Source organism: Paramisgurnus dabryanus, chromosome 14 (genome assembly GCF_030506205.2).
Source record: "Paramisgurnus dabryanus chromosome 14, PD_genome_1.1, whole genome shotgun sequence".
In the NCBI taxonomy this organism is placed as follows: Eukaryota; Metazoa; Chordata; class Actinopteri; order Cypriniformes; family Cobitidae; genus Paramisgurnus; species Paramisgurnus dabryanus.
The window spans coordinates 17,349,057-17,371,038 of NC_133350.1; the positions used below are offsets into that span (position 1 = coordinate 17,349,057).

General features: G+C 36.7%; 1 protein-coding gene and 1 pseudogene across 1 annotated transcript; one reads left to right on the forward strand and one right to left on the reverse strand.

Annotated features, from left to right (window-relative positions):
- Positions 1-5,630: 5,630 nt before the first annotated feature.
- optc (opticin) lies at positions 5,631-13,359 on the forward strand. Its single transcript, XM_065242111.1, has 7 exons — positions 5,631-5,725; positions 6,829-6,996; positions 7,157-7,316; positions 7,418-7,576; positions 9,896-10,098; positions 10,378-10,473; positions 10,552-13,359. The coding sequence occupies exons 1-7, from the start codon at positions 5,699-5,701 to the stop codon at positions 10,720-10,722; spliced, it is 984 nt and encodes a 327-aa protein (XP_065098183.1). The 5' UTR covers positions 5,631-5,698; the 3' UTR covers positions 10,723-13,359.
- Positions 13,360-14,353: 994 nt separating this feature from the next.
- LOC135719601 (5S ribosomal RNA) lies at positions 14,354-14,470 on the reverse strand (annotated as a pseudogene).
- Between the last annotated feature and the right edge of the window lie 7,512 nt (positions 14,471-21,982).

Genomic DNA, 21,982 nt, shown 5'->3' on the forward strand with positions numbered 1-21,982 from the left:
CACACTTTAGGCCCCTTAGTGTCTATTGGGCATCATTTGAATGCCACAGCCTTCCTGAGCATTGTTTCTGACCATGTCCATCCCTTTATGACCACCATGTACTCATCCTCTGATGGCTACTTCCAGCAGGATAATGCACCATGTTACAAAGCTCGAATCATTTCAAATTGGTTTCTTGAAACTGACAATGAGTTCACTGTACTAGAATGGCCCCCACAGTCAACAGATCTCAACCCAATAGAGCATCTTTGGGATGTGGTGGAACGGGAGCTTCATGCCCTGGATGTGCATCTCACAAATCTCCATCAACTGCAAGATGCTATCCTATCAATATGGGCCAACATTTTTAAAGAATGATTTCAGCACCTTGTTGAATCAATGCCACGTAGAATTAAGGCAGTTCTGAAGGCGAAAGGGGGTCAAACACAGTATTAGTATGGTGTTCTTAATAATTCTTTAGGTGGGTGTATGTCTGATGACAACTTCTGTAACTGTTTGTAAAATCAAAATTGATTCATCCCTCAAATTGTAAAAATGAAGATAAACATACTACACTAATAGATGTCTAGCACATACTAAAGTGTCTTTATATTGTTTTTAAATCTAAATTAACAAATTCATAGAATATAAAAAAACTATAATATTTCTTATTAAAACAATAGTTTTAATACACTGAGGTAACTGTATCCATCATAGCGCCATGTCTCAGAAGCAGTGTGTTTTGGACTTCGTTCAAAACAAGCACAGTACTCTGCATGCTTGCTGTGACTCTCAGCAGTCTGACAACATCTAAAAACAATGACACACACACAGTCATGTTTCCCTTTCATTTTGTTACTGTACCTGCAACCCAAACAGATTCAACTCTGTCTAGACCTACAGGGTCATGTGGCGACAGAATAGCTGACAAGTTCATTCAGAAATCAAATAAACAGTGTATTGTTGTCAACAAAGCACATCATAAAGACACCATATTGACCATTCTTTGACCATAATCAATTGCCAAACTGGTCTGGTTTGTTGCATGGTGGGTATATGGGACTAGTGCTCGTCTAATTAGCTGGTTAAGCAAGTAAAAATAGGGCATCCCTGATAGGGACACTAGCAAACAAAACACAACATACAGTATGTTAGTAACTGGCTATGCTGCTTACCATGGAGTAGGCTACATGAACAAGTGTTTCCATTCAGTATATACTGTAAGTAGTAAATTAGAAACATTCGTCCAGGGATTTTCTATAGGGGTCCCTGTATTTCAACTCGGGAATATATAGTACGACCACTCACTCCTGAGTGGGACAGGTCCTCTCCATAGCACCTTACACACATACAGGCCTTGAAAATGTAATGGTTATTTTAAGTAAATTGTAAATTATGCTTTCGATGCTCATGTGAACAAATCATTAGTAAATTATGATTTGTATGGGATTAGTATGGGAATATTTGTATGGGATTAGTATGGGAATAAAGTGGTAATGTGCTGACATGAGAACAAGTCTGTTTTAAGACAATCAAACATGGATTCTATTAAATGTCCATAAAACGATTGTCTCTGGTAGTTATTGTGTGCATTTTGTCTACATTTTGTTGTTTTTGCTTTAGTCAACTTAATGTGTTTTATTTTGAAGGTAGTTTCCTGGTTAACAGTCTTGTTTGTGTGTGCCTTTTTTATTGTTTCGAGGTGTCAAATTCATTAATATCATTTTCTCATTAGTCTCATTCAGTATAAATAGCCCTGTTGGATGGTTATGCTTATTTACTTTAATCTAATGATGGTCAAGTACATAAAATAAAAGCTTGTTACAGCAGTATTTTAAATGCTTTTTGAAACACTAATATTTCTTATTATGTTGCCTCAGGCATTTGGAAGAATCTTATTGAGATTTCGGAAATGTGGTTTGTTTCAGAGGCTTGACTAATGTTATTCAGGTGACTTATGGAAACCATTTTTCAAAATCCTTGACAGTTCAGTGATGTTGCTCCCCCAACAGGTGGATATGGTAATGTATAAAACAATTTTTGGATATATCAGTACAGTATGTATAAGTGGCTACGTTAAATAATACAACTGAGATTTAGCTAAGGCAAGAACATTATAAAAACATAGTATTTCATGTGTGATTTTTTTATGTTGAAATGCTTGATGCAGATCATATTTAATCACAGATCACTTTTTTGTTTTTCCTTTAACATTTTCACAGTATTCAACAATACATATTTGGACAATTTTCTGCATATTTTTAATTCAGTTCAAGATTATTTCTATAGTTTTTTCAAGTTTTTGCATTGTATGAAAAAATAGGAAATATACAGAATATGAAGAGTTCAGATGCAAAACCCACTAAGTGTGTCTGACATGTTTTCTTGTGAATTAAAATAAAATGATCAGGGCCCGGTTCCCCGATAACGTTCACTCTTAGCGTGCTAAGAAGACTCAAAAAGATATATCTTACCAAAGTTGTTGATGTTCCTAAGTGTGTTCCCAGAAGTGTCTCTTAAGAAGCTTCTTAACACGCTGCCTCTAAGAACGACGTACAATGGCGCTGTCCCAAGTGAAGGTGCTGAATTATTTGCAATCGATCACTCAGGGATCGATTTTCCACTTCACGCGAAGGTGCATTACGACGATAAAGACAACACGTTATATACAAATGGAACATTACTCAAATTATTCCAGTCACATTTATTTTAACATAGTTTAAGTTAAAATATAGCCAATATAGACTATTAATTAAATGATCAAATTGTCAGTAATACGGGTAGACGAACCGGGTATCCCTCGCTCTTTATCCACCCTCCTTATCCCGTTGTGCCACTTGTGCCGCTTCTTGACATGGGTTTTGACTTTAAAAAAAATATGTAATACACTTTTATACGACTGTTATGGTACTTAACAATCAGAATTGATTGCAGTATTTCTGTTTAATGCGGTAGGCTATTGCTTACCATTAATGTTTTCAATAAAAAGCAACCTAGGTAGAGAATATGGTCTGAGAAGATCTAGCAGCTCCATAATGAGTTGTCTTGCAAGGCGATTTTTTTATTTAGCCTCGTCAGGCAAAATGTAAAAAGGTTTAAGGGTTAACGAATAAAAAAATTGGCATGGACTTAACAGTTACGCGGCCGGTGTTGTGTGGAAGTCTGTTTCCCCTATGTTTCCCTTTAGTGTAGTGTTTTTATAGCATTTTTATCACATTATACGTTTATTCTTTATATACATTGAAAGTTTTAATGGCTACTGAGATGTATATGTGTGCATTTACGTAATGTATCTTGACTGTTCTTGATTGTAAGTCATTTATTTTTACAGTATGAATCATATTATATGTATAATATATATTTATTATGTTTGGAAACATAACAGTTTTAAAACAAACAGTAGAGAAAAAAAGAAAAGAAAAGAAAAAGACAGGCTATGTTAAAAGACATAAAACTGTCACATATGAAATATTTAATAAATTGTATATTAGAATACATGATATTATTGCTTTTTAGTATAACCAATTGAAATCTTTAATCTTTCTAAATAAATTATAAATGTAACGTGATGAAAACGCTATAAACATAGAGGGAACAGACTTCAATGAGGAACAAACACCGGCGCCGTCTTTGATTCATTAGTTCTTATACCAAATAAAGTCAACTGCATAAATAGTCCTGTATCCATTGCAAACATATTTTATTACAAGTCTTAAAAATGTCCATAACATAAAATCATTGTCAGCATTTGACTTGCACTGCGCTGCGCTGATTTCTAAAGACTGCGGCGATAGCGTTTTGCGCTCAAACAACGCTAAGAGAGAGCTTACGAATGGTCCAGACCAACCTTACGAAAGTGTGACTTACAGAAGATATACTTAGCGTACGAACGTTTTGGGAATCGTGCCATAGAGTTAAGAGAGAGGTTAAGGAATAGGTTAAGAACTACTTAGCGATAAGAACGTTTTGGGGAACCGGGCCCTGGCTCTTATGATTAGGTTCAGTAATTTAGTCAGTAACAGAAATGCCTTATTTTCACCAATGTCACTTTAGTCATTTGATTGTTATTTTGACAAATTTGACTCCCTTTCGCTGCAAAACCCTCTAAGTGCACAAAAAAGTTTTGACAAAACCTTTATCTCCAAAATGCTTTTCTTAAGACAGATTAAACAATTTCAAAATAAATAAAGATACAACTAAACATTGCAAATGATAAAAGAAATATGTAGAAATAATAAAGAAAAGGAACCACACATTAAGGGGGCGCTGTCATCCATATGACTGCCACGTTTAGTTTGTAATTAGTTCCAAGTACTCACAAGGGACCCAGGTTTAAATGTGATTCAAAGTTAGTTTTTTGCGCACAGTCAAATTCTTTGCTGAAAAATCAACGTGTCATTTAACGGATTCAGTACAAAGCTGAATTTCTGAATGGCCTGAGGTTGGCATTAACTCTTTCCCTGCCATTGACGAGTTAACTCAAATAAAGGTAGGAGGATGAAATGTTTTTTTTAAGCAGAGGGTCTGTTCTTTCATTTGATATATTGCCTGTTTATATATTTAAAGAAGGACATTTTCTGGAAGGCATTAAACTTTTGTGAAAATCATTAAAAATGTTAGTGCTGGCAAGCAACTTTTTTTTTAGAAACGCTGGCAGGGAAAGAGTTAAAGGGAGGTTATCTCATTTGATCCAGAAAAATTTTTAGTGTCATCTCTAATGTTTAGAAACATTTTTTCATGTTAAAGTGTCTAAATTTATAAATATGTCATCTGTAAAAGGCGTAGGACCAAAAAATTTTCAATTTTTAAATAAATGGTTTGAATAATGGTCAGGCCCATTTATCGCAACAGTTCCAGTACATCAATACAGTATTAAGCTGACTGTCACTCAGTTGAATCTCGAAGGGGTCATTTTTAGGGGATTTTTCTGTAATTTCCTTTTATTAGGAAAAGTCCCAGATAACAAAGTCGCAAACAAGTTAATTCATATTTTCTCCCTAGTTAGTGGTCATCTGTACAAAGCATTTAACAATGGAATGCTTCACAACCAAAACATGAGGACTAATTAAAGACTGACGCAAAACCTATGAAAGAAAAGAATGAGGCGAGACTGTGTCTGTTTGTGTCCCGTCAGGCAGACGCCAATAAAAAACTCAGAGGATGTCAAAGGTCATCCGCTAGGTTTGCTGTTGGTTGTCAGTCTGACTAAAATCACAGCTGAGTTTACTGGCCAGCTAAATATACCGTGAAATAACATTTAGCTCATTTTAAATCAGACAGTACCTTCTGTAGCTTCAGCAAATTAAGTCAAACATTTACAAAGTACTCACTATTACATTATGGGATCAAAGCATTATAGAGCTTGGATGCGACTTCAAGCGACTGAATGCCTCTCATTTGATCTGACATTATAGCACAAAATTAGGAGAATCAAAACAGGAACTAAATAAAACGTTTAAAAAAACAATTGCATCTCACTAGGATACTTTTCGAAAAAGAAAAAAAAACATATGACGATAACAACATACTGATTGGGTGCAGCAAATTACCATAACAGGGGTGTGCAATTAGTGACAGCTGAGCAAACTGTCCTTGCCGTTCCCCCAACTGAGTTCCCACCTCTCCCCCTCATCCAGCCTGCTAGTGTTCTCAAACCTGGGTCAGTTATTCATTGCTCAACACACTGTTTCACCTTCAAACCACTGTTCCCGCTCAGTCCATGGTCGTTCACACCCAAACATCAAAGGTACGTCTTGGTTTGGTTTTTCATCTTCCTGCTGCGTGAAGACATCCTGGTGATTAGTCTTATTCGGAATGCTTTGGATCTGAGTTGTGTGCAACTGAATAGGCCCAAGAGAGCTCTGAATATTGACATGTCTGAAGGTGTCACGAATGTGCAGATATGCTTGATGCAAAAAGTCATGTTGTCTGACTGCTATGATGGATTTACATTTGTGTAAAGCATGCTTGCATATGTATGTTGTATTTATGATTTATTTAGTTCTCATTTCTGTGAAATTGAAAAAATTATATTATATGTGGTAGGTTATTCAGATATTTTGTCCTCCAGATTGACTCCAGATGTATGAAAAACACACTAATGTCAAGCATTCATTCAAAACATATTTATCTGGATTTCTTACTGAGTTCTGAGTTCTCTAAACATCCACTTGAAGCAGATGACAGATTAATGTTGCTACACATAACAACTTTATTGGTTTTAAAATTGATGGAGGGTCCAAGTCTTTGTCTAAAGTCTTTATACATTCAAAGTGTCACTTTGTGTCCCAATTTTACAGGTTTACTTGTCTGAGAAGTCGGAAAGCAATGCCCTTAAAAGTTAAATAAATATACTCTTTTAGACAAAGAACCTCTGCAGACAGTAATAAATAATAAATATAATCCTTAAGGGGCACATTGCCACCATCACAAAAATAAAACCGTTATAAAAAGTTACTGAGGCTGAAAACTAGTTTTTGAAACAGCAGTCCTCTGTTAAATCTATCCCTGCTAAAAAAAAACAAAAAAAAAACAATAGAAACCATCACAGAAATTCTAATGGTTCCATAAAAATACCAATAGGGACCGCTTTTACCATTAAAACCTCTTTGTATTGTGTTTTGGGATATATTCCAGTAGGATTTAATGCCCCCACCAATAAAACCCAACAACTACCAGTAGCGACCATTATAGTTTTCATTTACAACCAATAAAATTCCCATTAAAACCATTAAATCCAATAGAATTTCTGTGATGGTTTCTATAGTTTTTTTTTAGCAGGGATGTCGTTGTTGCATAATATTTAAATTCACAAAATCTATGACTCACAATGCCTCTGGTCTCCTATAGATGTCGCTGTACCGTACCTTTCTAGTTTTGACCCTGATGGGCTTCAGTCAAAGTGCCCCTCCAGTAGAGTCGGACCCATATGACCTGGAAAACTACGATGTGGATGCAGACACGTGGGACCTAAATACATACGGAGAGACCTATATTTATGATGACCTGGATGAGGAGGTGAGGGGAGTCCCTTTATACCAGAAGAGAAGGGCTGATAAATACATTTAGGAATATACTAGAACTAACAAAGCTGAAACATTCACAAATACCCTATTTTATTGCTATAACATCTTCTTTAAATATAGTAATTAATTTTGTTTCACCTCTCATCTCACAGATTGAGGTTGTGACGTCGGCCCCGCCCCCTGCTGTCACTCAGACATCTGCTGTAGTTTATCTGGAGGAAGTTACACTGCCACCCCGATCAACAAAATCACCTGCCCCTTCCACCCTAGACTTCCGTGCACCGGGACTATTTGGACCTGACACGGGCTTGGGTACACAACCTGCACGTTACTGGTTTACTGAAAATATTTTTGGGGGTTTGGCGCCCTCTAAAGGTTCGTGACAGAGTCATAACTGTGCCTCTCTGCTGCAGGACTGCCTTCCTGTCTGTTGTGTGTGTGTATCAGTGGCAGTGTGTACTGCGATGACTCAGAGCTCACTCAGATTCCTCCTCTCCCCAAAGACACCACACACTTCTACGCTCGCTTCAACAAGATCACTGAAGTCAAGGCCCAAGATTTCATCAATCTCAGTAAGACTCATAGACTTCCCTCCTCTTTGCAGATATTGATGTGTTTTTCAAAGCAAAGATTTACACCAGGTTTGAATTGCATTGATAGTTAGCTATTAAAACTCCTGGTAATGTTGAATTTAAATTAAAAACCTTTATCAGTTATCAGTTTATAAAAGTTTAGTTGATATCTGCACTAAATAGCAGTGGATAGTGCAGATTAAGGGGCGTTATTATCCCCTTCTGACATCACAAGGGGAGCCAAATTTCATGACCTATTTTTACATGCTTGCAGAGAATGGTTTACCAAAACTAAGGTACTGGTAGGGCTGTGCCTAACTTCTCTGTGAACTTCGGGTCTGTGTAATAAATGCAGCTACATCTAAAAGCAGCTGATGGCGATTTAAAGGGATGGTTCACTTTAAAATGAAAATTCTGTCATCATTTACTCGTCCTCATGTTGTTCTAAACCTGAATGAATTTCTTTTTTCTGATGAACACAAAAGAAGATATTTTGATAAATGATGGTAAACACACAGCAGTAAGTGACCATAGACTTCCATAGTAGGAATAAAAAAATGTGATGGAATTTAATGGGTACCGTCAACTGTGTGCTTACCATCATTTATCAAAATATTTCATATAATCTATATATATCAAAAAGTCATTTATCTCAATACTTCCAAAATATTTTTTCCTACTATGGAAGTCGATGGTCACTTACTGCTGTGTGTTTACCATCATTTCTCAAAATATATTTTTTTGTGTTCATCAGAAAAAAAACTGGTTTAGAACAACATTATGATGAGAAAATGATGACAGAATTTTCATTTTAAAGTGAACTATCCCTTTAATACTAATCACCGAACCGGCTTTACTGATGAAACATGCATGAGAATCGCAGGCGATTTTTTGCACAGCCCTAGGTACTGGGTTGTTCTTTTTCACATTTTCTAGGTTGTCAGAAGCACTGGGGACCCAATTATAGCACTTAAACATGGAAAAAGTCTTTTTTGTGATATGTCCCCTTTAATGTGGAGTTCTCAATGTTTCATTATTTTGAACAGGAGCGAGGGATGTTAAATTTAATTAGTGTTTTATACCCAAATTTGAATTTAACTAATGTCAAAAATGTCAAATCAGATGTTAAAAATTGATCAAGCATAACATTCAACCATTAAAACCTATTTTTCTAATAAGGACTGCAAGTAAATTAGCAGTAAACTGTAATTGGGCTTCTGAATAAAAATAACAAAGTGCTTTATGTTTCCCTGTTATTATTTCCATTTCCATTTAATATTATTTCTCTAAAATCTCGTAATTATAGGGGAACCATTTTTAGTGCTTATAGCACCTATAAAGCACCTATGGAGAACCATCCGGGGGTGATATAGCACCATAGCACCAGATATGGTTCTATATAGCACAATATGGTTCTACACAGGTTCTATATGGCACTTAAAATGGTTCCCCTATGATTACAAGCCAGTGAACCACTTTTAGTGCTATTTAGCACCATTTGTTTTTAGAGTGTACTGTGACTAAAGAGCTTGGATTATCCATTACCGAATATTAAAAAAATATTTTGATAATCACCAATATTGTTAGTTTAGTGCAGTTACTTTCAACCCAGCGATGGGTCAAAACGACAAACCCAACCCATTGAATTATAATTTAACCTGGGTTGTTTCAAACAAAAATGCTGGGTTGTTTTAACCCCTTGTTGGATCAAATCTAAACATTTTCTGGGTTAATTTAATCCAACAGCTGGGTTTGTCCATTTCTGACCCAACGGTGCATTCATTGAAAATAACCCAAAATGTATTTAGGTTTTATAAAATGCTAATAAAGTTGTTGGATCCTTATGCAAAATGTTAGATGCTTTGGATAAAAGTATCTAAAAGAATACATATAAATGTCATGTATTAAAAAAGTTGCTACATAAATCATAAATCAGATGTAAAACAGATTCTTCAAGCATGCTGAAGCCATCACATCTCTGTTTCAAAGTTTGTCCTGGTTGTAACAATGTGTTTTCAACTTACATATAAGAATACATATAAATTCATGCTTGAAGTGAAACTTGAAGTGTGATTTCTTGAAATAATGCTAACCACAGGCTTTAATTAACTCATAAACCCCAAACAGCTTCTCTAAAACCGAATTCCTGCGGAAACCCATGGGGAATTAGCCTCCCAAGTCGTCCCATTAAGGCTGAATAGATCTTTTATGTATATGATAAGACAAAAAATGCATAAAATAAAGACATTGATTGAAAGCAACCTTGAAGCATGACCTCCAAATAACTGCGTAATGAGTATTTCTGCCCACTGTTTTCAGATAAGCTGAAGAGAATTGACCTAAGTGGAAACCTGATTAGTAAAGTGGATGAGGATGCTTTCCGTTCACTGTCTCATCTCCAGGATCTTCTTTTGGCTGACAACAACATCCAGGTCCTGCCAGAACTCCCGGCCAGCCTGAAACACATCGATGTCCAGAATAACCAGCTGAGGAGTTCAGGCATGCATGCTGAGGCCTTTAAGGTATATTTACAGTATGCATAAAAAAAATGTTAAAGCAGTGTAGCTCAGAAAGAGCATTGCTTAGCAATTCAAGTCATGGGTTTGATCCCTAGGGAACACACATAAGGACTGATATAGCTTGTAATGCACTGTACAGTATGTCACTTTGTTTAGCGTTTTAGTATTGTCTTTCTTGTCATTTATAAGCTTGAACATTACCACTTTGGCTGCTGCTATTGTAAGCGTGGCATATAACAGGCATTATCGTGTAATCTTGTCTTAATTTCCTCTGTTGAACAGGAAATGAAGGAACTGCAGTTTTTGTATCTGTCTAATAATAAGTTAGACTACATTCCTGTACCGTTACCCGAAAGCTTAAGAGTGCTTCACCTGCAGGTAGACAACAACTCTTGCTTCCTTGTGTTAATATTAATAAATATTTTTCTGAGATCTAATGGTTCTTATTTCCTCCAGAACAACAATATTCAGAGCATAAGCCAAGACACTTTCTGTAACAGCCACGACATGAGCTACATACGAAAAGCCCTGGAAGACATTAGGATTGACGGCAACCCTGTAGACATCAATCTCTATGCCCAAGCTTACGTCTGCTTACCACGTATACCTGTTGGCACTCCGGTTTAGTAGAAAATGTCCTAGTTTTCTATTTTGTGTGTGTGTGTGTGTGTGTGTGTGTGTGTGTGTGTGTGTGTGTGTGTGTGTGTGTGTGTGTTACTGTCCTCTGTAAAATAATTACTTCAGTTAGCATTTGTATGCCTACATTGAAATGTTCAGTAGGTTGAGTATTAAGGCAAATTTGCACAGGAAGTACTAAGGTGCACATATTATCTACACTTATTTTGATGCAGTGTCCTTTATCACCACAAAGTGGCGCCCTTTACCACTTCGTACAGTCTGTGTTAACAACTGCATTTCTATACATGCTTCCTTTTAAAGGTGCAAGTGTCATTTAATCTCAGATTGATGCTAATTTAAACTGATAATGGCCTGTTTTTATTAATGATATTGCATGTGTGCTTGTTGATCCTTTCATTCTCTTTCATTCTCATTCATCAGTTTTCAGATGCAGTGACAATTTATCTACATCTATATTTAAATCAATTCTTTCATGTAGCACACGTTACTTAGCAACTGTCAAATATTTATAGTTTGACATTTAACCGTGTGCACAATGTAAAGATATTTCTAGATTATATGCACTGGATGTTAAGACACAACAAGTTTAATCCTAAACAGGTTTTCAGACACCAAAACATTGGATGATCAGGGGTTTTGGTGCATCACCTGAAAATGTGCTTATTTTGAGTGTTTATTCTACATTATTACGCTTACACAGCTACTTGCCACATGAGTAAATAAAAGTACATGAAGTAAATTGATTTGTAATATTTTATTTTAACTTATTTGTTACTTATTCAGACAAAAACACACTGTGGAGTGATGCATTAAACATATAGTATCTATGATAACTCACAGCAGTGTGTTATCAGTTTCAGGCAGTTGTTTCGGTATAACAGACCTTGAAATAATGCAACTGACCAATCAGAATCAAGTATTCCAGAGCACCATGTAATTCGCACCACTAATCTCTCCCTCTCATTTTTTCGGCCCCATTCTCCTCACTGAATAATCCTGACATTGTTATTCGCTTAATGTTTATTTGCACATGGGCTCATACCAACCTCCACCCCTTTTCGCATCGCATCTGACTCTCTGCTAAATGTCTAAATGTAAATGCCTACATTTTTTAACCTCTTTCATGCATGCAGTGACTCACTCGATGAATTAAGATGACATAAAACTTGAGTGATTCGGTGTTGGAAGGCAGAACACCACCAGTGACTAATTGGTACATGGAAAGGTTGCGTGTTTGAGATGAGGATGCAACAAAATAAAATGCTTTGTAAACAATCATTTCTAAATATGCAGGGTTCGTGCACCTGCTCCGATGCACAGGAATCTAGGTCTCTCTCTCTCTCTCTCTCTCTCTCTCTCTCTCTCTCTCTCTCTCTCTCTCTCTCTCTCTCTCTCTCTCTCTCTCTCTCTCTCTCTCTCTCTCTCTCTCTGTGCGGGGTCTGTGAAGGTGACCTTGCATTCTGGCTGAGCTCATCCATTGATCTCATCGCTGAAAAACCAACGGGCTTCCCTCCCACATGATTCAGGAAAGGGAGGGGCTGTAGATAGGTGCATAGGCTGTGGGGGGGGTTTTCAGCAGTGTGTGTACAGTATCTAAGGAGGTAGCAGGTGATAAGAGGGGCTAAGGAAAAACAAATGTTTAAAACATGCATCCATCGTCTTTTTAACAAGCCCTGTCACCCAGAGCCGTCAAAAAACAAAGAGCACATACATCTCGAAGATTAAAAAGCTTCCTCCCGCATGCAAACTAACTGACTCTATTGTTGTGATATCAAATTACTAGGTGACTGGTTAGTGTACTGTCAAGCTTGGACTTGCTGACACTGTTAGTAAAATTAAACAATTTCTAAGTAAATAGAAATGTCTGTCAAGCAAGATTTTCAAAGCGAGATGTTAAGTGAATAATGTCTTTTTCGGCCTAAAAATAACACTATCGTATGTGGTGTTTATTTAAACTGCAAATTTTGAACATCAAAAGAGATCAATTTTAGGTTAACTACCCCTTGAAATTCAATCGCTCGCGATCAAATCATGGACAAGTCCTCCCTCATATTTAAAATGTCTGAATAATAACTGGCTGTGACTGTTATGGCTCTAATCAGCATAAAGACAAAAGTCACAGAGACTTCAAAGCAGAATGGTTTTTACTGCAGGGTAGGGTGACATTTGTGCCTTAGCAGGGAGAGGAGGGAGAAAGAAAGATTAAAAGTTAAAGTAAGAAATATGAACAGAGACGAAGAGAGAGAGAGAGAGAGAGAGAGAGAGAGAGAGAGAGAGAGTGTAGTGAGCGATGGCTACTGCAGGCAAAAACACTGGGGGTTGGAGTGGGTGTGTGATCAATAAATGAGCGTTCTGTGGACAAAGTGAGAGAGAGAGAGAGAGAGAGAGAGAGAGAGAGAGAGAGAGAGAGAGAGAGAGAAAGAATTTAGTGAATTAAATCACTCCACACTATACCAGTAGTTTACTGAAATGTGCCGGAGAAATGGAGAAGGAAATAAATTCGGGGGCCATTTTCTTTACACCACACTGTGTTTTTTATGGGAGTGCTGCAGTAGATGAAAGCACTCATCATTTGTACCTTTGATACGCTGTACATTCATTATGACTGAATCTGAGCCTATTGGTTATCCAGGTCTGGTCAGATTTGCATATTTTAAACTGGCTGTTTCAATTAAAAATGGAAAACCTATTATTTATTTTGGCTATTTATTTGCATGACGATTGCGTTTTCGGGTCTTGAAAATGCAAACTTTTTGTAAACAAGTTTTAAAGTGCAACTTTAAAAACGATACTGATTATCATCTCCATGTAAAGTACAAAATAACAAAATATATTTTCACTTCCATTTAAATTTTCAGAAAGATGGTTTTGGTCTTTTAAGCAGTGGCGGCCGGTGACTTCTTTTTTCGAGGGCGCACGATACGAAGTTTGTCACAACATGTAAGTAGCTCGTCATGTGTGTGGTTCGTAATTTCAAAATATGTGTTCTGCGCATTAAGTGATCCTATGTGCATCACGTGTCTTGTCAAAATAAGTGCCAGATACTCGCATAATCTCATGCGTAATTAGAGTTTACTGTTAAGTGAGTGTCTTGCGTGTATTTTGTGAACGTCTCTTTTATCATAAATCGTTTTGACGCGTGTGCAGCAAGCACTTATTTTGACAAAAAAATTGATGCATATGGTTCACATAATAATAATTATAATTTGTTATATTTATATAGCGCTTTTCTCAGTACTCAAAGCGCTTTACATATTAATGGGGGAATCTCCTCAACCACCAATGTGCAGCATTCACCCGGATGATGCGATGGCAGCCATATTGCGCCAGAACGCCCACCAAACACCAGCTTATTAGTGGAGAGGAGACAAAGAGATATAGCTGATGATTTGTATATATGGGGATGATTAGTAGACCAATGGGCAAGTTTGGCCAGGATGCCGGGGCACACCCCTACTCTTTATCGAATGACATCCTGGGATTTTTAATGACTACAGAGTCAGGACCTCGGTTTAACGTCTCAACCGAAAGATGGTGCTTTTTGACAGTATAGTGTCCCCATCGCTATACTGGGGTGTTAGGACCCACACAGACCCCCTGCTGGTCTCACTAACACCTCTACCAGCAGCAACCTGGTTTTCCCAGGAGGTCTCCCATCCAAGTACTGACCAGGCTCAACCCTATTTAGCTTTAGTGGGCAAGCTGTCTTGGGCTACAGGGTGATATGGCTGCTGGTTAACATGACGCATGACACAACAAACACATATTTTAAAAACACAAGCAACACACATGACTCTCACACATATTTTGATTTTGCGCCCCTCGGAAGAGCAGTCACAAACCGCCACTGCTTTTAAGGTAGTTGTTATCACGCTGAAATATGTTAAATTGTTAAATTTTGTGATCAGTTTAATTTTAGCTAGTAATTTGATGCTATAGAAATGGGGTGTGTCGTTATTATTGGCGTGGTTGAATTGGGTGCGCGAGCATTTGGTGGAATTTTGATACTGTGGCTCCGCCTCTGGCTCTACGGACGATTCCAAACTGATGCTTTTACGTAACATGGCAGCACTCATGGTCTGACATTTTTGGCTTCAATGGAAGAAAGCGACGTCGCGTCGTCCATCTTTTTTTTACAGTCTGAAGCTAAAAAAGTGAAGCTAAAACATTTAGATCACCCAATGGTGTCTAGCTGCACTATGGGTCATAAAGCCCACATTCTCCATGTTAACGAATGGGATGTAAGCCAAACTTATCATGCTGATTTACTTTAAAGTGTTAGTTTTTTCGAATAATATTGCTATTTAAAAGGGTATGACGACTTGATTTGTGTGTCTGTGATTGAGTCAAATGGAGAACTGGGTGTGGCCTTGATAGCGCAGCACGATCACTTGGATTGGTTTACGATTGGCATCTGCACACACACAAAAAACATTTTGGTTCTTAATACATTGTTTTTGTGTAAATATACCCTTAATTAACTAATTTCTCTGACAAAACCCAAGAAAACAAGTCAATTCTAAAACAACACTCAAAAAATGCTGGGTTGTTTCAATCCATGTTTAGGTCAAATATGGACAAACCCAATAGTTGAGTTACATTTACCTAGAATTTTCATTTCATTTTTAATTTTCAGGTTTATTTAACAGGGACAATGCACATCAATAATAGATTTGAAGACGTACAATGTGCCAGAATTAGCCAAAAGGCTATTTTACATGTGCTGTCCCTGTACAGATTGTACAATGTCACCTAAAAAGACAATATAAGTAAACGTATAAGTGAAAAACAAAAACAAAAAGTTTGTCAAGGTTCATTAACCCAATGGTTGAGTTTGTCCATATCTGACCCAACTATGGGTTGAAACCACCCAGCATTCTTTCGAGTGTGCTTTGAACTCCTGATACCACAATCATAAAGGAACACAATGCAGATCTCAGAACCATGGAAACATAGGAACAAATGCTGGAATCTACAACTCGCTCTTCCTTTTGTGGTGGAGGTATGCAGTAAACAGAAGGTCAACCTTGGAGAAGATATTTACTCCCCCATACTACTCAGGATGAAAGTAGAGAGCAATGGAGGGGGAAACAGTGAGGTGAATCCAAAAACATGCTGCCCCCTCAATCCATCACAGCCAAGTATGGCAGCAATCCATTCCCCTCCCTCTCAAAGGAGACATCTGCTTTCAAAGCCACACAGTGATGGTTTTGTGGAGTAAGCATGTTGCTTTGCCATTTAAGGGAAGGTTACAGCAAACTGCTGTTGAGCAGAGCTTATCGTATCACTTTTCCTAGACAGATGATTAATCACTTTTGTCAGTCATAATTTTGTAAGAATATGTGGGCTGTTAATAATTCTACGTATATGTGAGTGGTAGAAGAAAAGATAATTAAAATCTGGTGCAATATAATCTGAAATGTAGGCTATAAGAGTTTAAAAAAGTTTAATATACTGGATACTGTAGAATAGATGACTCTATTAATTCAACTACTTTATGCTAAATTGGACTTCTTTACACTTAAAGTGGAATTATGGGGACTGAGTTAAGAAAAAAAAAATATTTTCAGTAGCCTTTAAAGGTTGTCTTGATACTAAAATATATTTTCCCATTCCAGCTTAATAGGCAATTAAAGGTAGACCATTTGTAGATTCATTCCCCTAAGAATAATACCGTGGCAATAACAAAACATTTAACATGCCATACATTCATAGATCTTTAGAAACACTAAAAACCATACAGTAGTTGAAGAGTTTAGATGCAAAACCCTTTAAGCACGTTAAGCATGTTTTATAGGAAATTATCATGTTTTATCAGTAATTTCACTTTAACTGCTATCAAAATGTTATTAGTCAGTAATTGAAATGCCTTATTTTCAAATATGTCACTTTCATCATTTCATTGGTATTTAACAAATGTCTTTTGCTGCAAAACCCTCTAAGTGCAATGCAAGCTATTTTGGCAAAAACCTGCACTTCTAAACAAAATGCACTTCTTTGGACATAGTAAATGTAGTAAACAGTTGCAAAATCACTAAAGATGCAACTAGAAAGATTGCAAATGATAAAAGTCAGACGGTAAAAATGAAGAAACTGAAACACACATTAGGTGGCGCTGTGCTGTGTGTACGGGATGTACTCGGGTCCAAGTACTCACAAGGGACACAAGTTTGAATGTGATCAATTGTCGTTTCGCATGCCATTGCTCAACCAATTTATCCTCTGTGCACTTGGAGGACTTTGCAGAAAATTGTTGTGCCGTTTAGCGGATTCTGTGAACAAAGCAGAATTTCTAAAAAGCCTGAAACCAGAATTAAGCAGATTTAAAGATATTTGATGGACATATAATATCTGCCGAGAACATGCAGTCAAGATCATCGAATTTCTGACAGAGGTGCATTTAGCGGCTTTGGCATCTGAGCTTCTCAATTGTGTTCAGAGGTACAAAACAAATCTACCCATGGGCCAATATACAGATCTACAGTATTTGTTAAGCAATGTATTCTATGTTTTATATGAGACATATAGCTAACACATGCATAAATAAAATCACCAGCCAATCAATTTTGCAATAGATAGTGCAAGAAATTCTTTGAAAGCGTGATGTTTTATTACACTGTTGCTACTGTGAGCAAATCATCTTCATCCGACATCTAAGATGAGAGAAACTTTCACTGCAAGCTGCTTAAAGTATCCCCCTTTCCCCGTCCTCCTCCTTTAATGTGAGCTTCACAGGGAATGACATGATCCTCTTTAAACAGTCTTACCTTCAGAAAAAAGGGTTTATCGTTTCATCGACTCCAACTGGAGATTGTATCCAGTCCATGGCTGAAACCAGAAAGATCAATGTGACACTATTGGAAAACGCCTCTTTCTCCTTTCTTCTCTTTCTCTGCTTAATGGGTTTAAAAGAACAACAAAAGGAATTTTTGTAAGTGGACATTATTAATGTTTGCTAATCAAAAAACAATAGACATGTTGTGCTTTGTTTACACTCATATGTAAAATGAATCTCAGAGAAATACTCAGCAATGATGTTAAATTATGAATTTGCCCATGACTTGTCTTAAAACATATTTAAAAAACGCCACATAGACATATAAACAACAATAAAAACCTGATTTTTCCCACAGTGGGACTTTAAATGACTGTCTTCATACGAAATAGTCAAATCACACACATCAAAATTCACTCTATTCAAAATATTATAGCATTCATTATGAGTTCTCTCCGTGCTCAAGGCATTGAATACTTTTTAGTACAGCGATTATCAGACAGATGCTTCTCCACTGCGAGATGCATTTAATTGAATTCATCTATCTTTCCGCATGGCCACTGAAGAGATGAGGGGCTGGTCACAATAAAACACTACAGATGGAGGGTTGCAAACTGCTAGCAGTGGCTTGCTATTGTGTGTTGCCAGAACAGTCAATACTTCTGGATTGCTGCCTAGAAAGAGTCCAGTGGACAGAGAGGATCAAGCCAAATACAGAGTAAAACCATCAACGGTTGCCCATCAGCAAAGTGAACTGGGTGAAAAGTAGGAAATTGCTATGGGTTTTATTAACAAGTGCGCACGCCTTAGGGAACTGCTTCGGTTGCAGAAGTTAAAATGGGCAGCAGTAAATGATGTGATAGAATGGTCAAGCAATTCATCCAAGCACACAGTAAATGTCTAAAGGAAAGTAATGTGCTTTGCCAATTCCAGTGTAAACTGGTTTAAAATGTGCATTTGTTATACAAAAAATTGCCCTGAGCTGTGGCAGTTCTCTTTAAAATGGTCGCAATTTGTACTATTTAGATACAGATATGTATACATTTGGTACCAATATGCACCTACAGTATGAGGTACTAATATGCACTCTTTGGTACCACTGTGTGCCTTTGAGGTATTACTATGAACTATGAAGTGCAAATGTGTACTTTTTGAAAGGGTGCCACCCTTTCAGATAAAACAATTTCCTCAGTCTGAAGCAAAAAAATCCAAAACAAAAGTAAACCCCATAACTCCTGGGAACACAATGATATCTTGTGAAGCCAATCAATCATCATGGGCGCTATCTTCTTCTCAACATGATCTCACGGAAAGTCGTGTTATAGTCACAAAAAGGTACTTGTATCCATGGCACAAAATTCACCTTTTTTGTTCCTTGAGCATGAATGTCTTTTTGTGTCACTCGCACAAACTTCAATAAATCGTTTTTCTTGTCCGTTGCACGACTTTCTTTTTCGTGTCATTTTTGTCTCTTTTTTACATAATTGTCGCTTGAGTTTGGGTTAGAATGTACTTTTGGTTTCTCAATGTTTTTCTTCCGCTTTTAAACTATTCACCTGGAGTTGGGGTTAGAGTTGGGGTTTGGTTTAGGATGTCTAAAAATGTAAGAGAAAGTGATTCTAACCCCAACCCCCAAGGTGACAATGATTAGAAAATAGGAAGAAACAATGAGAAAACACTACACACTGCAAAAAAATATTTTCAAGAAAAAAAATTCATGTATTTTTGTATTGTTTTCAGTAAAAATATCTAAAAATTCTTAAATTGCAATGCTTTATCTTGATGAGCAAAACGACCCAAGAAAATAAGTCTAGTTTTTAGACCAAACATATCAAATTTAAGTGATTTTATGCATAAAACAAGCAAAAAAATATGCCAGTGTGGTAAGCAAATGTTTCTTGAATTTTTCTTGAATTGAGTGTTTAAGAAAAATTTTCAAGATTTTTTTTGCTTCAGTCTTGTTTTCAGTAAAACTATCTAAAATTTCTTAAATTAAGATGGTTTTTCTTGAAAAAATCTTGAACATTTTTCTTAAACACAAAATGTAAGAAAAAAATCTAGAAAAATTAGCTTACCCCATTGGCAGATTTTTTTGCTTGTTTTTTGCACAAAATCACTTACATTTGATATTTTGGTCTAAAAACGTATTTTATTGGGTCGTTTTGCTCATCAAGAAAAAGCATCTTAATTTAAAAAAAATTGATATTTTACTGAAAACAAGACAGAAATACTAAGAATTGTTTTCTTGAAAATAATTTTTTGCATTGCACTGCAAAAAATGACTTTCTTACTTTTTATTTTTGTATCTTGTTTTCAGTGAAAATATCAAAAAAATTCTTAAATTAAGATGTATTTTCTTGATGAGCAAAATGACCCCAAATTACAAAAAAATATAAAATTTAAGCAAATTTATGCTTAAAACAAGCTAAGAAATCTGCCAATGGAATAGGAAAAAAATCTTGAATTAAGTGTTTATGAAAAAAGTTAAAAAATTTCTTATTCCATTGGAAGATTTTTTTGCTTGTTTTAAGCACTAATTTACTTAAAGTTTAATTTTTTTTTGTCTAAAAACTACTTATTTTCCTATGTCGTCGTTACTCATCAAGAAAAGAAAATACATCTTAGAATTTTTTTTTTTTTGCTGAAAACAAGACAAAAATAGTCCTTTTTGCAGTGGTAAAATAACACGAAAAAGAAAGTTGTGCCACATACACATAAAACTATTTATAGAAATTATAATAGTATACATTTCTGACACGAAAATAATAATATAGAGTGACATGAAAAATACATTTGTGCTATGGTATTTTTTATCATATTTTTCGTGACTGTAAAACCCCATTCACACAGACCTTTGGTCCCAGAAAATACCCGTAAAATTGCCAGACAAGCGTCTGTGTGAACACAAACTCGTCCCGTTAATCTTCTGGGATCGTTGCCGGAAAGAGGACCTAGTAAGATATTCGGAAAACCCTCCATAATGGGCGTGTCGTAGTGAGGATGCACGCGTTATCACAACACAAGTTATGGTTCAGCTCCTTACAACGAGAGATAACATGCATATAAAAATTCACCACGAGAAATGTTGCAAACTAGATTGAAGCAGTTATCAGGAAATGATATATGAGACGCATAAACAATGAAGCACGTGCCGTAGTGAGGACGGGCGTGTCATGGCATCATGAAGTTGGTTCAACTCTTTAAAATGAGGGATTTACAACATTCACGACGAGAAATGTCAGCAAACTGGACTGAAGCAGATATCAGGTAAGTTAGCTTGTTACTTACTGCATTGAAACGGAGATCATTCAGCAGCATAAAAGAATATCGCGTCACGTCCTCATTTGAGCTATAATAAACGAAAATACCCGCGTGTCATCCCAACAAGATATATCGTTCAGCTCCTCAAAATGCGGGTTTTAAATGCATATAAACAATCATGATGAGAAATGTCTGAAAACTTTATTAAAGCAGAGATCAGGGAGCTCGTCAAATATCCACTCAGAAGCTGAGATCATGACTGAGCGTTAATGCGCTCATTTATAGTCTTATCATAAACAAAAATGCACACGAGTGTTTCTGGAGAGAGAAATAATAAATAATTTGCAAACTTCAGACGCTGCGTAGAAGAGAGGGTGGGACTTTCAACAGGTCACCTGTCTTTCCGGGACCATCAGATGCCGGGTAATCTTGGCAGTGCGAATAAACAAAAAATATAACAATTCCGGAAAAATCCAGGATGCCTTTCCCGTGTATTTCCGGAATGTCTGTGTGAAAAGGGCTCATTATGACTTTCCGTAAGATCAGTCTTCTTCTTCTTGTGGTGTTTGGGGGCAATTGGCAAACCAGCCTCTTAGTGCCATCTACAGAGCGGGAAGGTAAAGTGCACTTCCTGACATACAGGTATGCGCAGTCTCACACAAGAACGGATGCTTTGTGTATTTACTATGGAGAGAGAGGATGCCTTTCCTGTTTGCCCACTATCAACTAAATATCATCTTTATTGTTCTACTGAAGACAAAATGTCACCAAAATTGTCAAAATATTGAAGGGTGAGTAAATAAACAGAATTTGGGGGGTGAACTATCCTTTAAGCCAGTGGTTCTCAACGTTATTCCTGAAGGCCCACTGCTCTGCACATTTGTACTGTATGTCTCCCTTATTTAACACACCTGATTCAAACCATCAGCTCATTAGTAGAGATCTCCATGAACTGAACTGAGTCAGATAAGAGAGACATACAAAATGTGCAGAGCACTGGGCCTCCAGGAACGGAGTTGAGAACCAGTGCTTTAAGCTTTGGGTTTGCTGCTGTTTTTGTGTGACTGGCATATGGAAATAAAGCTCCAATCAGAGTCTCTTATACAGTTGTCAGAGTACACAAGATGAAGAGATTGTACTGCCTTGTTAACCACAATCATTAAAGGGACGTGCCATTGGTTTATTAGCAAGGCTGTGGATGGACTGTAATTC